Source organism: Pogona vitticeps, chromosome 1 (genome assembly GCF_051106095.1).
Source record: "Pogona vitticeps strain Pit_001003342236 chromosome 1, PviZW2.1, whole genome shotgun sequence".
Lineage (NCBI taxonomy): Eukaryota > Metazoa > Chordata > Lepidosauria > Squamata > Agamidae > Pogona > Pogona vitticeps.
Genome location: NC_135783.1, coordinates 254,913,125 through 254,927,214, shown reverse-complemented (window position 1 = coordinate 254,927,214; position 14,090 = coordinate 254,913,125). Strand labels below are relative to the sequence as shown.

The 14,090-nt window shown below is 39.8% G+C and overlaps 1 protein-coding gene across 2 annotated transcripts in view; it reads right to left on the bottom strand.

The window, feature by feature from the left end:
- MUC5AC (mucin 5AC, oligomeric mucus/gel-forming) overlaps nt 1-14,090 on the bottom strand; it is a 67,753-nt gene that overhangs the window by 30,417 nt on the left and 23,246 nt on the right. For both annotated transcript variants that reach the window (XM_072985636.2, XM_072985637.2), the window contains exons 19-30: nt 13,951-14,003; nt 11,270-11,370; nt 9,962-10,113; nt 9,719-9,857; nt 9,504-9,617; nt 7,986-8,168; nt 5,580-5,819; nt 4,900-5,056; nt 3,771-3,899; nt 2,382-2,532; nt 905-951; nt 576-803 (exon numbers count right to left, since the gene is read on the bottom strand). In XM_072985636.2, the coding sequence (XP_072841737.2) occupies nt 576-803; nt 905-951; nt 2,382-2,532; nt 3,771-3,899; nt 4,900-5,056; nt 5,580-5,819; nt 7,986-8,168; nt 9,504-9,617; nt 9,719-9,857; nt 9,962-10,113; nt 11,270-11,370; nt 13,951-14,003 (1,694 nt within the window). The remainder of the gene's footprint in view (nt 1-575; nt 804-904; nt 952-2,381; nt 2,533-3,770; nt 3,900-4,899; nt 5,057-5,579; nt 5,820-7,985; nt 8,169-9,503; nt 9,618-9,718; nt 9,858-9,961; nt 10,114-11,269; nt 11,371-13,950; nt 14,004-14,090) is intronic.

The window sequence follows — 14,090 nt, the reverse complement described above, 5'->3', positions numbered from 1 at the left end:
GCTGAGACAGGCCATGGTTTTCCCTATAGCTCCTTTGGGATGGCCACTTTTCAATTTGGTAGTACAGCCCTATAGTCATATCTAAATAATAGACTGAAATTGGTTTAATGTTGCTCTCTTTTTTTCAGGTATCCCTGAGAAATGTTGTTCTGTGAGGAAGGTTGAAGATTTCTGAATGGAATTGTCAACCCCTTCATCTACATTCAGTGTCTTTGATTCTTTCAAAGGAACTTAGATTGCTGAAGACAATTGAAATCCTGTAGTGAAGCAATACACAGTTTTTTCTGCCTCTTGTGACATTAGATAGTATTTTATTTATTTATTTATTTATTTATTTATTTATTTATTTATTTATTTATTTATTTATTTATTTATTTATTTGACTTGTATGTTGCCTGCACTCTGCAAGAGTCTTTGTACTACCTATATATTAGAAATTTACAAAGGAAGGTAAGAAATAATAGTTTTTTTTCCAGTTCTCTTGCACTGTAGTCAACATCATGTTCCTGGTTTGGAGATGAATTTCATTTAATTGGGAAAAAAGCATGTGACAACAGAGACATGAGGATTTCTACCTGGAGTAGTGGTTGCTGGTGAGGTGGTTGATGAAAATACAAATACTGTAGTGGCGGTGGGAGTGGCAGTGGTGGCGGCAGGAGTAGATGTTTGGCAAGGAAAGATGTTCCTCTCTATTGTTCCATTCTTATCACAGGTTGCAGAAATACATCCTCCAATACCATCTGTTGTGTTGTAAATGGTATCCCCAGGCTGGTATATTTGCCCGTCGTAGGTGCAGTAGCATGCTGTGATTCAAAAGAGAATGTCAGGGTTATGCTTCCTAAAATGGAAGAGGTTGTTCCAACTCATCCCATATCAAGTATAGAAACTTGCAGTTTCAACATACCCTTTTCATCGTATTCACAGACCTCTTTGCTGTCCATTGAACAATAGCTGTAAGGAAGCACAAACACACATTTGAAGGTGGTTAACATTTTTAGGAACCACAGAAGGCAGCAAGAATGCCGCTTATCTAATGCACACCCATTAGATAATGTAGATGCAGTTCAAGGCATACAGCACAGAAAGGTACCCTCAGATTCTCCAGGGGAAAGTACGCTTCAAGGCAAATAAGATTACATTTTCTTCACACTTCATAATGCTCTTCCAATTTTTGTTCTGGGCTTACTTTTAACAAACATGAAATGTGCTCCATTTTGATATTTTTCTTGTGTGTTGCTTTAAAAGTATGTATAGGATTTCTCCCTTTAGATTTCAGAAACTCTTCAAAAGCCCCAAGAGAGGCGATAATCTTTTTAAATAGGATACAAAGTTTCTCTCATTCCCTTACAAAAAAACCATTCCCCCTCTCTACACCAGACCTCTGCACCAGGGTTTAAAATGTATGCATTATTTCTCTTGGTTGAATTGCAAGACTTAAAGTGAATTTTCTTTTTAAAAATGTGATCGTAGTCCTTGCAAAGCACATTTGACAACTGTAATTTTTATTCCTTTGCTGCAGCCCTCCAAGTTGCTGTTACTTCTGGGGAGGGAACCTGTGGCCTTACATTGTTAGCAGCTCCAAATGGCTTAAGGGTGCAGGCTGATGATGCAGGCCAAGGAGGAAATAACAGATTTTTCTCACCTTGCATCACAGGCTCTATCCAAAATTGTTCTCCTGCCAATAGATGCTTTTATTGACTGAATAATATATTGGAAGGACCCCAATATAACACGTAGCCCCAACTGAATGTATAGCTTCACTCCAGCATATTGGTGTTAATAGGCTTAATCAAACTTGTCCATTTGATTTCCATAGGTTTGTCCCCAAAGCTGATTTATCATTATTTTTTACAGCTAAACCACATGATCAATCTCAGCCTGCCTCTCAGATACACAAAAAGGACACACCATAATGTATACTTTCACAGAAAAAGAGAAATGACAGTGAACAACCGATATCATCAGTTTACCAGAAGAGAGAGAGGTGAACATTGGAGTTAGGATGGCTAGCGAACTGGAACCTCTACCCTTATGTACTTCCAGAAATTCGTCTCCACAGAAGAGTTTAAACCACCACTTTCATTATGGAAGCGAATGCTAATTTATGTCACATTTCTATCACCATTTTTAATCTTGTGTAGGGGATTGCAGTGTGTTGGATTAGGACAAGGGAGATCTAGATTCAGATACCCACTTGGCCATGGAACTGAGTAGGTGATCCTGAGCCAGTCTTTGCTGTGCAAATAAAATGGGGGTGGGGGAGGAGGAGGAGAGCTTGGTACTACATACTGATTTGAACTCAGTGGAGAAAATTAGGGATGGTAGTATAACAAAACTAAACACAGAAATAAATAAATTCGTATTTTAAAAACAAGCATTACCATGATTCACACTTCTTTTTAAAATCCATCTTTGCTCCTGGCTTGTAATGCTGTCCTTTGCTATCAAAGCAGCCACACTGGTCAAGAGCAACACATTCCATGTCATCTTCGTCCAAATAGGGTTTATTATCTGGACATTTCGGGTAGCAGCCTGCAGAAAGAAACAACACTAGGTCTAAGTAATGATACTTAATCCTTTACAGTACTTTGTACTGAGATCAGAGGTTAAGATGGTTTAAATCATCATCATCCTGGAACTACAGAGCTGGAAACAGCCCTATGGATTGTTAAGTTGAGCCCACAACAAGGAGGCATAGTAGGAAATTGAACTCCCAACCTTCGGTTCCGCAGCCAATACTTAAACTACTGAGTTATTCAACACTTTGTTGTTCTGATTTCTTTTAGACATTAATCTGTCTGCTTGCTTCCATAACAAATGAAACTCACAGTTCTAAAGCATACATTGATCATAAGAACACACTGAAATAAATATATCTTCTTTTTCCTTCCTAATGAGAAATTTTGAAATATTTCTCATTTTTACTCTTCTGAAATTGAGCATCTTGTCACACACTACTCCTTTCCATATTCCTAAACAGGTACTTATAGTGTACAATGCCCAACTAACCAGAACAACTTCAAATCTACTCCTTGATATTAAAAAAACACACAAAAGAATCTACTGCTAAAACCAGGTTAGTCAACATCAGTATGCTTTCCCCTGTCTTAGTTGCTAAACTGCTGTGTTGTTAGAAATAATGTGGTGAAAATGTTGACTGGCAATATGCAGTAAAAGTGTTTTCTCTTTTTGTTTTCTCTTTTGCGTGAGACATTAAAAATAGTGGAAAGAACATAAGATTTGAGAAGGTAATTTCTGTATCATAAACATTATATAAATGCTAGATAAATGTAGTTCTTTTTGTTTGAGAATATCAATTCAAGGTAGGAGAAAACTCTAAGCTGATGTTATGCGTGTGCCAAATTATACATGGCACATGTGTTAATCCTTAGTCTTAGTAATGTGATTACTGAACTTATCAGTTTCCAGAAAATGAAACATTCTACTTATTATACAACTGATGTACTTAAAAAACCCTTAATCCATAAACAGACTTTGAAACTTCCTGCAAGATGGCGCTCTTTTCTTGTTATTACTATTTATACCCCAATTTCAGCAATACTTGGGATGAAGAAAGTTCAAGCAGCTTCACTCGTCTTCAACTGTCAATAGTTGTCACAAAGCTCCTTGAGTTATCTTTGTTCCCTTGAGGTCAAATTTCTAACTTTGTGAAATCACAATGAATAGACCAAATGCTATAGAATAGTAGGATTTTTAGTTTCTGACAATGATTGGTTGTAAATTAAGGGTAAAGTCCATAATCCTTGTACCTTCCAAGCCCTGTAGATCATGCGAACATTTTTTATATGGATTTCTGCAAGTCTTCAGACAAGAAGGACCACATGGTTGATAGTGCCACTCACACTCCTCTTTTGGGTTGTAGTAATCACAAAACAGAGCTGAAAGGAGAGAAAATAATACCAAGTCAAGATATATCCTTAAGCTGTGCTGGCCTTCTGTCATTTCACTGTTCCTTCATGCAATGAATACTAAAGTTTTCATTCTTAGTTTGATAATTTTATCCAATTAAGATGGGACTTCTCAGCACACTTGCTGAGATCCAATAACAAGTCATAGCCAGAGTAAGGCCATTAAACCAGTGTGAATTTGGTGAGTCAACCTCTGTGTAGAGTGGGCTTACTTTAGTGAGCTTTCTGGTACATTTCAGCAATTGTTTAGGATTGCACTGTATGTCATCTGACTTTCAGTTATACACTGAATGAAACGGCAGGATTTGAAACAACAGGCACTGGCTGAAATCTTGCCAATATGAGCCTTAACTCATAAAAGGACTGAACATATTTAAAATTGTTGGTGAAGACAAACATTTCCTCAAAAGAGGTGCTTCAAAAATTCCTAATATCCCAGGAGTGGAGAATCAACTTTCAAACAACATCGTTTTATATTTTGCCAAATAGTGTGAGATGGAGACATGAGAGAGAGGAAGACTCATAGGAGCATTGAAATATAATAATAAACAATAATAATCTGAGAACTGCAGAGTTGGAAGGGACCCTATGGTTCATCGAGTCCATCCCCTGCCAAAGAGGCACGGTGGGGAATTGAACTCCCAACCTCCAGTTCTGCAGCCAGATGCTTAAACCTCTTAGCTATCCAGCAGTTCCAAAGAACTGGTCTTGAGTTTTAGCATATTCCAAGAACCAGAGCTTGGTAAAGTTACTTTTTGGCTTAGCTCCAAGAATTTCCCAGTCAGCATTTCAAGATCTGCCAGGGCAGAAACACAAGGAACTGATATCCAATGGCATCAGAAATCAGAATAAAAGACTAGGTTGCAGGATGTAGAAAAATGTAAACTATCTCTTTTTCTGATTCAAAAATCCTCAATGCATTTTGGCACACGCCTTTATTCTGATTCAAAAATGTAGCAGATATACTCACGGCAGATGGATGGAGATCTCCAGGAAATGCAGGTGCCAGCCTCACTGCATGCCTTAGCGTAGGCAGCAACAGCTGTACAGAAGCACTCACAGTCTCCCCCAGTGTCACAAGCACAAGAATCAGACACACAGTCTTCATAATACTTGGTGGGTTCAACCTGTAAGGAAATTAGGAGCCCAGTTTAATTTCTGTTTGTGTCTTGGTGGGCTATCATTAAAGAAGGATGGGCATTTCTTTCCCATTCTCTTTTCTCTGGCAAACTCAACATGGAGAATCTGTGACCGAGTCTCTGTTCTTCTTTTCACATCACATTGTTTGCCACAGTAACAGAATTCCACCCAAACATAAGTTGCTCTGATAGTAAAGAGCAGGATCCTTTCCAGAATGTCCATCAGATGTGAAAAAGATGGGAAGGAACTCATCGAGGAAGCAATGTGGATATTTTACACATTCACAAAAGGAAAAATTGTGATCAGCTGGCACCCCCACGAGACACACACTGGTTATTTATTAAGTGTGTTAATATTCGAATTTTACTGTATGGGGAAACCAACTGACTCTGGATTTACTTGTGACTTTCTTTTTTTACAAATTAATGGTTGGAATTGTTTCAGTGATACATAAAATCACCGCTGGGAAATACTACTGACATGACCTAACAACAGAGAATGTGTCCATACCAGAGAGTGGCAGGAAGCGAATGTCCGGCTGTTAATGATACTGCATTGCTTCTGGGCCCAGGAACTCCTATATGGGTTTCTTGTACAAGGGTCCTTCGGGCTTGGACTAGATGGGCACGCAGGAGACACCTTCCAGCTGTTACCGAACTCCAGCACATCTCCTACTACAGACTGACTCCTAGTGGTGAAGTCATTAAGGTCATTGCCATCATAATTTCCGCAGAGACCGCATACCTTACCCTGCACAGAGACAAGAGCAAATGAGTGAGAAGGAGGGCATTTGTTTCTCTGAGATTACAGACAATGCATGTTCAAAACTGAAGTGTATGTTCTTTTTTAGACATCAGCATTCTTTACAAGTTTGGAATCATCCCCATTCACAAAAGGCCAGGGCACTTTTACACCACAATAAAAGGGACCTGGCCAGCATCCTCTCTCACAGGAAAATGTGGTGTAGCCGTGATAGACCCTGGGCTCCAACTGGCAGTGCCGTTGGTTCCTGGGGCAGAATGAGGAAACCCCTTCTTTCTGGTCCATATGAGTTCCATATGTGGCCCAGGCCATTTGTCACCACTAACTTACCTTCCCAGTCCTCAATAATTCATGACGCTATGGGAGAAGGCTAGCTCTTAGTTCATGGGGTTAGGAAGGAATTTTACCTTGGGCCAGGATCGGCCCTGTTGTCTATAGACTTGATTTATTTTGTCACCTTCTTCATTATAGGAAGTGGGGACAGATCTCTTTCAGAGTAAGCAGTGGTGATAGTAGTCCTTTTTGGGGGGGGGGAGTGGAGCTTCAAAATTCCACCCTGGTTCACTGCCACATACCGTGGCAAAGGGACAGGCACTCCTTTAATTATTCACATTGTGATGTGTTGAAGACACCTGCAACTATCATTATTTCACCACTATGGAGGCTGAGATGGGGAACTATCTACCATGCAGGTCCTTTCTGGATGCAATTCCAAAAGTATGTAAGCTGCAGTCAACAAAAATTGTGGCCAGTTTTAGCTCAGGCCTAACTACAGTATAGTTGTGCACCCTCTGGTTTAGTCCCCAATAGGTGTTGCGCACACAAAGCCTGGTTCAACTCATTTGCATAGAGGAAAACTGATGGTATGTCAAACTTTCACCAGCTGGATTTGCTGTCTCCTTTGAGATAAATGGAGAAGCCCGGATATTTCAGAGCTCTGCCTGCACATCTAACACATGCAACTTGAGCATGGCTATTCCCTTTGCCCAAGGATTAGACAAACATTTTGAAAGACATTAAGTTCCACTTCTCTCATACTGCTCTTTATTTTATCCTTTGACCATTGCTCTGTGTAACTATGCCAGTTTTCTCACAAACAGCTGCAGTTTGCTTGCCATTATATAACAAATGAAAACAAAGTGGAAAAAGTGGTTTTGCTCTGTGGAATTAGGTGATCTTTATATAACTTACACACCCATTAAAAAAAACCTATTAGCTTCACACTTTGATCCTTGAATGAACTTTAGATTCCTTTATTGCTTTTAAAAAAATAAAGATGCTTCTGCCTGCCACTATTTTGTTTTCACATTGCCATGGATTTTGGCAGTTATGACATGCATTTCTGGTTAATCATATTTTGTTAGGTTGTCCACATCCAAAAGTATTATTCAATGTAAGTATGTTTAGTTTGAACAAGCCAGCTTCAAAAGCCAGTCTAATGATAATCATAGTTTATCAGTTTTGATAATGTGTCAAACTGTAATTAGCCATAAATGGAGGATGAACATCCTCTCAGTCAGGCAAAAGCAAAAGCAAGGAGAAGCTAGGCCTGTTTGATGTCTTGTCAACACATGGTTTGCAACATGGCCAGGCAAAACATGATTGTTACCATTCCCTTAAATTAGTCAGAACAGTGAGAAAATAGGCATAGATGTTGACATGTGAAGGTGAATGTTCTCTGAATTTTGGACATTAACTATAATGTATATTTATTGCTATAAAAATAAAGCAGTTATAACCAGCTCTTTGCACTGATCATGCAGAACAACATTTACTTCCTCAATAAAAATGCTAGCTAGAACAAGATTCTATAGAACAAGATAATATCAATGGCAATAATTGCATTTATATCTGTCTTCAACATTTCGAACTAGAGCTATCAACTGTTCTTCCTGTTCAGTGCCTTTGTTAAATGGACTGTGAAGTGAGGCAATCACAAGATCTGTTTGATAAACCAGTTAACTGAAACATTTGGAATGTTAAAATGCTAGCTTTCAAAGTTTGCTTCTTCTGAGAATTTGCTACACAAATTCCAAGGTACTGCTTCTTCTTTTCTAAGACAACACACATCTCAGTACAACCTTGACTGGATTCTTCAGAAATGAAGGGTGGGCCTCATGCTGTTTTTCTTGTCCCTTGTCATCCAGAGCTCACCTTAAAGTTTGTGCTAATTTTGATGAAGACACTGGTTTTCTTATCCCACAACAGAACAAGTCCAAATGCGGTGTCAACCACCATGTAGATGCCCATGAATCGGATCTTGAATGGCACTTCACCTCCACCTGGAAGCCTCTGTATCACTTCAAATTTTTCATCAGCAAGTATTAATTCATAATTCTGAAATAAGGAAATTAAACAACCAGTAGATAGATTAGGCAGAGTGACAGATAGATGAGAGCTACTAGCTGCACAGAAGTTCTTCAACAGGGCATTTCTGCTATCAGCAAATTCTGGATGAGCGGATGAAACTATTAAAAATACTGAAACAGAGACGTCTACGTTGGCTTGGGCACGTCGTGAGAATGGCTGATGGTCGGATTCCAAAGGATCTCCTGTATGGAGAATTAGTGCAGGGAAATCGCCCCAGAGGGAGACCACAGCTGCGATACAAGGATATCTGCAAGCGAGATCTGAAGGCCTTAGGAATGGACCTCAACAGATGGGAAACCCTGACATCTGAGCGTTCAGCCTGGAGGCAGGCATTGCATCACGGCCTCTCCCAATTTGAAGAGACCCTTGCCCAGCAGGCTGAGGCAAAGAGGAAGTCACAAAAGCAGCAAAACCAGGGAGCTGGACAGGGGACAGATTGGATTTGTCTAGAGTGTGGAAGAGACTGTCACTCTCGAATCGGCCTCCTCAGCCACACTAGACGCTGTTCCAAGTCCTCCATACAGAGCACGGTACCATAGTCTTTCGAGACTGAAGGATGCCTAACTAAATATTTAGAATATCATAGGATGCTTACAGAACTTACTCTGTCAGTAAGTGTTACTAAGATGTACAGGAACTTTTCTCCAAGAAGATCCTGTCTGAGTTCTAAAACATTGCTTCACACCCAGGGTTAGCATTAGCTCCCTTGAATGGTTGACCTACTTTCTTTGCTGAAGAACAAATCTCTATGGCAAATCACAGCATTTGTGAAATTTGGACTAGATTCAAAAACAATTTGCCAAGAAAATGGCAGGGTGGCTGTTTCATATTTAAAGAACTTATTTCAGGGTTCTCTGTGTTTTAACTAGAGCTGTGACAGAAATAGTCTCTTGAAATTCTCCATCTGTGAGCAAAGAGACTGGAGACAAGAAATTTTCTAAGAACTCCTTCCAATGACCAGTGTTGCCATTAGTAGCAACAAAAGAACAGTTTCTTTGTTTGCTTGTATGTGTGTGTGTGTGTGTGTGTGTGCATGCACGTGTGCGTGCATGTGTGTGTGTGTGTGTGTGTTTGCTGCTGATATTGGAAACCTGACCATCATTCTAACCCACCACTGTGTCTCAGAACTAGTTATAACTTGGAGCCTGGAATAGGAAAGGGTGGTTGCCTTTGTAATCCAGCTAATCTGTGTTCACCCGAGGGATTTTCTGTTGAAAAACAGAACAATTTAAATAAATAAATAAAACACAATCACACGCCACATGTAATTTTTCTATGTTTGCTTTTCGTGTTATTACTTACTCCCATGAACAACTTAATTGCTTTTGAGCAGGTAGTGCCGGTGGTACCACAAGGGATGTTCTCTGTGATAATTCTGAAGGATCCTTCATTTGAACTGTTTTTACCACAATGATCCTATGGAAAAGAGTATTATTTAGTGTTCAGAAACAGTTTCCATTTCAATACCAAACGTGCTAAGTTATACAAATGTACATATAGAGAGAAAGGTTTAATACCTGGGCTAATGTGTATTCACAGTCTCCGTTGAAGGTGTAGCGTTTGCCATCAAAGGTGATATAATGGCCATCTCCATAAACTGAGCAAGTTTCCAGACAAGGTTCATCGGTGCATTCCCACTTTCTGTTCTTACAAGTACTGCACAGATAGAAATATATTTGGATTTGGTATGTCCTCCTTCTTTGGAGATGGAGGAATTCAACATGGCTAGTTTAGCTTGTAACCAATTGCCTTATACGTACCAATTGTTGCATTTCACTTTGATGGTTTCCCCTGGACTGTATGTAGCTTCATTGTGGACACAAGGGCATTCTTCAGCAGCTATACATCCACCTTTGCCATCAGATACTAGTTCGTTAGGACACACACAACCAGAGACACACTGTGTGCTGTACTGTAGCAAAACAGGGTGAACAGAAGGTGTTATTTCACAAATCAGTGAGACTCAAGCAAAGTTTTTAAGCTACTGAACAGATTCAAGATGAACTGAAATTAGGATCAGCTGCCACAGCTGAATCACCACAGAGATCCAGTTCAGTCTGCCATTTTGACTATATACCAAATTGTTTCAAGTGTATTCCCCCCTCCCCCGAGAAATTCCATTACATAGCTGTTCTTGATAATGTTCTGGTAAATCTCTAGATTGTGATTTTCCATGTTTTTGAAAACCTAAATAAACAGGACATCAGAGTATGTTGAGTAATGATCATCCTTCCTCCTAAGGGGCATTTTGGAAGTAAGTGTAGGTTGTAAGTATTGGTTATCTCTCACTATCCTATTGCCTCTTCTGAAGTTAAAGATTCACTGCTTCTTGTCTCCACCTACTGTGTTTCCCTGAAAATGAGACAGGGTCTTATATTAATTTTTGCTCCAGAAATGCATTAGGGCTTATTTTCAGGGGATATTTAATTTTTTTTCATGTACAATAATCTTTTGTGAATGGGGTTTCACTTAACTGGGGCTTATTTGGGGGGTAGGGCTTATATTATGAGCATCTTGAAAAATCATACTAGGGCTTATTTTCAGGTTAGGTCTTATTTTCAGGGAAACAGGGTAGCAGTCCTTTCTAAATCTCAGGATACTGACATCTCTTTCTTGAGGGTGGGCCATATGTCTCCCCTCTGGCCCATGTGCTGATGCCTTAAGACAAGGTCTTCTAAATGTTTTTCTGAAAGTTTGTTTAAACTTTACCTTCTGCCTGGCTTATTGCTCCAGTGAATGGGACAATAAGGGGAATTTAAAAGCTCACAAGAACAGCACTGCTGTTTTCTCTGCCAACTGAGGGATCTTCTGAGATACCTTCCCACAAACTTAACAGTCTGAATCAAAATTTATAACATTCACCACCCCTCTTCCCCATTCCCTGCCCCAATGGGCTGTTAATATATTTGTTCTGCAAGTTAGCACTCATTATTGTCTGTCATCATCTGCCATCCTAGTTCTTTGTGGCTGTAGGCAGTGTTAGGCAGTTAAGAAATGATCATAGTTGCCATTAATACATAAGCTGAACAATCTGGTTAAGTAAGGAACAGTTGTGGTTCTCCACTTACGCAATCCATGTCAAGTGTCTGGCAGCTCTTCTGACACTCAGCTCCCGTGATATCAAATGTGGTATTGTCACAGTTAACGTAGATCATGGGAGCATCACACACTGAAAGAAAGTAGAATCTGATGAAATCTCTCAGCTTGACAACCCCTGACAAGGAGGCACAGTGGGAAATCTAAGTCCCAACCTCTGGCTCCACAGCCAGATGCCTAAGCCACTGAGCTATCCATCTGGCTGAATCAAAACAATATTCCGTAGGATTCTGCTGGACATTAAGAAGAATGTGTATGCCTTCCTATTGGCCTATTTTTGTTCCAAAAATGGGATTTCTTCAGAGATATATGCTTCAGTCATCAGAGTAGCAGTTTAAGCCCAAGTTTACCTTCCAGTGACCAGCCACAAAACAAAACACACAAAATGCAAGATAGGAATAGAGGAAATCATGTGCTATGACAATAATAAAATAATAAAAACATAATAAAAATCATGTGTTTTGACATATAAAGCCCTAAACGGCTTGGGCCCTGGATACCTGAAGTACCGCCTCCTTCCATATGAACCTACCCAGCAGTTAAGATCTAACTAGGGGGCCCTTCTGAAAGAGCCGTCTCTCAAGGAGATAAGAGGGAGAAAGGGCCTTTTTGGCAGCTGCCCCCAGACTATGGAATGCCCTCCCGACTGAGATTCGTCTGGCGCCAACGCTGATGACATTTCGATGCCAGGTCAAAACCTTCCTGTTCCAGAAGACTTTTAATTGAAATAATATCAGCTGTGGGTCTAATGGGAATTTTTAGAGTACGTATATATTTTAATTGCATTTTAATTATTTTTGCCTTTTTATTGTATTTTAAATGTTGTAAGCTGCCCAGAGACCTTCAGGTAGTGTGGGTGGCATATGAGTTAAAGAAATTTTAAAAAATTACAATTTTTCAATGGAAATCTCCTGTGTTTCCAAGGAAACTATGTCAGAGAATGGGGGCCTTTTGGAAAAGCATGGGAGGTGGCAATGGGGGGTACATTCTCCACACATACAGGTGAAAGAAAAACATTCTTTTGCCTTTGATTAACAGCTCTCATAAACAAATCAATAACAGATAGTGGCTGAAACTGTGTTCATGCAGCTATATTGTGTAAGGATGATTATTTTTTTGGCAATGGTAATTTTCAGTAATTGTAGACTTCTTCCTGTCCCTTAGCTCCCAAGGCTTTCTGATGAAGAAAATAATTATGCAGCAGAAAGTGGGGACCCTCAGGACAGAAGAGAGAAATGTTTAATTCGCAAAAACCTTCTGCAGCTGACAGCATCATCAACCTTCTTACATGGTGTAGTTGAGAGAACAGGATTTCAGTTGGTGATGCTTGAATGAACAATGTGGATGAAAATGTATGTTCAGTACACCTGTGCCTTAGCTGTGCCATGGCAACGGAATTGCTTCCATGGACATATCATGTACATCAAAATAAGGAATAATTATAATAATAATATGCATTAATTAATTAATTGAAAATATTTTTCTACTTTTCTCCTTAAGGAACCAAAGTGGCTTACATCATTAAAAAGACAATATTTAAAAGTTAAAAATAGTAAGTATACAAATATTTAAAAGAGTTAAACAAATATTATATTAAAATGGTAAATAAAATCAATATTAAAACACATTTAAAAGCAGGAAGGCACAACAACCCATTAAAAAAAAAAATCCTCTCAGACAGTCAGATACTAAAGGAAAACCTGCCGGAACAGACAGGTCTTTGTCTGCTTGTTGAAGGACAGCAAAGATGGGGCCAGCCTGGCCTCCTGTGGGAGTGAGGTTACTGCATGAGAGGAGCCACAGAGAAAGCCGTCTGTCATGTCCCCCCAAAAGCACCACTGAAGGTGGCAAGACTGAAAGATAGGCCTCCCCTAATTAACTTAAAGCCCAGGCTGCGTCATTTAGGGGGATGCGGTTCTTGAGATCGTTTGAATCCAAGCTGTTTAGGGTTTCATAGGTTAAAACCAGCACTATGAATTGTGCCCGGAAAGGGATCATCAGCCAGAGGAGCTGCTGTTACAGTGAGGTTATGTGATCCCTATGACCAGTCCCAGTTAGCAATCTCGCTGCCACATTTTTGACCCACTGAAACTTCTAGGCATTTTCCCCAAGTAATGCATGTTACAGGAATACAGTTGGGATGTACACTAAGGCATGTTTCAATGTGGCCAGATCAGTCCTCTCCAGGAATGGGCAAAGCTGGCACACTAGTTTTAACTATGCAAAGCCACTGCTGAATCCTGGACATTGAAGCTCAGAGACAAATCCTAGGAGCACACCCAACCTGCATACCTGTGTTTTCAGAGAGAGGGCAACCCCATCCAGCACAGGCTGCATCCCTGTTCCTTGCTCTGCCTTTCAACTGACCAGGAGTACCACCATCTTGTTTAGGTTTTCAGTTTAGTCACCCTCATTCAGTCTATTATTCACACCAAATACTGATTGAGACCTAAAACAGCCTCCTTAGATTTAGATGGCAAGAAGAGAGAGAGAGTTGGGTGTCACCCTGAACTCCAAAACTTGAGACAAGCTCTCCCAGTGGTCTCATGTACGTGTTAAATAGCACAGGGGACAAAACAAAACCCTGAGGGATGCCACAGGCCAAAGGCCAAGATATCAAACAAAAGGGAAATAAAATAGTGATTTTTTTTACCTGGTTTCGGTTTTACTTCTCCAATGCATTGAAGTTTTCCTTGTGTGCAAGTACTGTAAAAGAGCAAAAATGTTCCTTAAATTCAAAATCCAAACTAAGATTAAAAGCAGTTCATCTTTCCTAGCTAAAGGCACCAATAA